General features: G+C 30.0%; 1 protein-coding gene across 1 annotated transcript; it reads left to right on the top strand.

Annotated features, from left to right (window-relative positions):
- Window positions 1–571: 571 nt before the first annotated feature.
- Window positions 572–1,017, top strand: Tsp_14364 (conserved hypothetical protein). The gene is made up of 3 exons (XM_003367424.1): window positions 572–600; window positions 641–699; window positions 764–1,017. The coding sequence occupies exons 1-3, from the start codon at window positions 572–574 to the stop codon at window positions 1,015–1,017; spliced, it is 342 nt and encodes a 113-aa protein (XP_003367472.1).
- Window positions 1,018–1,133: the final 116 nt, after the last annotated feature.

The raw sequence follows: 1,133 nt of genomic DNA on the forward strand, positions 1-1,133 counted from the left end.
ATTTATGACGCAATAGTACTTGTTCATACATAAATAAATGAGGAAAATCAGTGAATGAAATGTGCGTGTGCTTGCCTATGAACAGTACTGTTTTTAGAAGGCTTCGTCTATAGCTAATTGCAGATATTTTTTCTGATATTATTGATTGTGGATTTTTGATGACTATTATCGGAGAAATTGATAACCATTTCCTAAAGAAAAAATGAAATTAAAGTTTGAATTTTACTTTGTCGTGAGAAACCAATTTGTTTGTTTTATTCTTTCATGGAAATATCTCAAATCAAAATTGCCGTCTCCATTATTTTTGTGATTAGATATTAGAAATTAGAAAGATAATATTGCTTACTGTAGAGTTTTCTTTCAGGTATGTATACTTTTGAATATAATTAACTTCCATTTTTTTATAATACAGTCGAAAACACTAATTTGTATAATAAAATCTGTATAATGGAAAATGAAAATTAGTTGTCATTACCTGAAATGAATTTTAACCAATGGCGTATTAAATTTATGAAAATAATCATAAAGAGAAGGGATATTAGCGTTAGGCGCATTTGAAAGAAGGACTTAGATGGCAGACCAGCAGAAGAAGCTAATGATGTAAATCACAGTGAATATTACAAAGAGAATTTTAATACAGAATTGGTATAATTGTTATGAGAAATTCTATATTACTGACAAGCATGAAAACAATGAATAGTAATATTAATTACATGAAAAGCCAATCCCAGGAATGAAAGGTTACTTTGAGATGTATTTCCAGGAATTGTGATTCGTTACTCCTGCATGATGTTGCATCCGTCAAGCATTCGATTTATTACATTTATAGTGCTGCGTCGGCAAATTTCTAAGAAGCGTGTCGAAGCTGTTGACATGCGCGGTAATAAAGATCAAAGTGAATGTTCAGAGTTTGAAGTTATGACAATTGAAATAATTTTTGTTGCTGTTCTACTTTATGCAGCTGCCAGTGTTGCAACACTTAAGCGTTTGATTTATAACTTTGACAGTCAATTATAATGCTATGATCATACAATTTGAATTAATTGAATAATATTTAGCATTTATTCTGAAGTGCAATTGATTTTTCACTGTCCTTGCAAATTTACTAAGCAGTTAAGGATTTTTTCAGCGTT

Source organism: Trichinella spiralis (assembly GCF_000181795.1).
Source record: "Trichinella spiralis strain ISS 195 chromosome Unknown Scfld4302, whole genome shotgun sequence".
NCBI lineage: Eukaryota > Metazoa > Nematoda > Enoplea > Trichinellida > Trichinellidae > Trichinella > Trichinella spiralis.

Bases quoted from the DNA above. Each gene is read 5' to 3' on its own strand.
- Tsp_14364 (XM_003367424.1), top strand. From the start codon at position 572: ATGGCAGACCAGCAGAAGAAGCTAATGAT. The intron at 601-640 runs GTAAATCACAGT...ATTTTAATACAG, and splicing joins CAGCAGAAGAAGCTAATGAT to AATTGGTATAATTGTTATGA. The intron at 700-763 runs GTAATATTAATT...ATGTATTTCCAG, and splicing joins AAGCATGAAAACAATGAATA to GAATTGTGATTCGTTACTCC.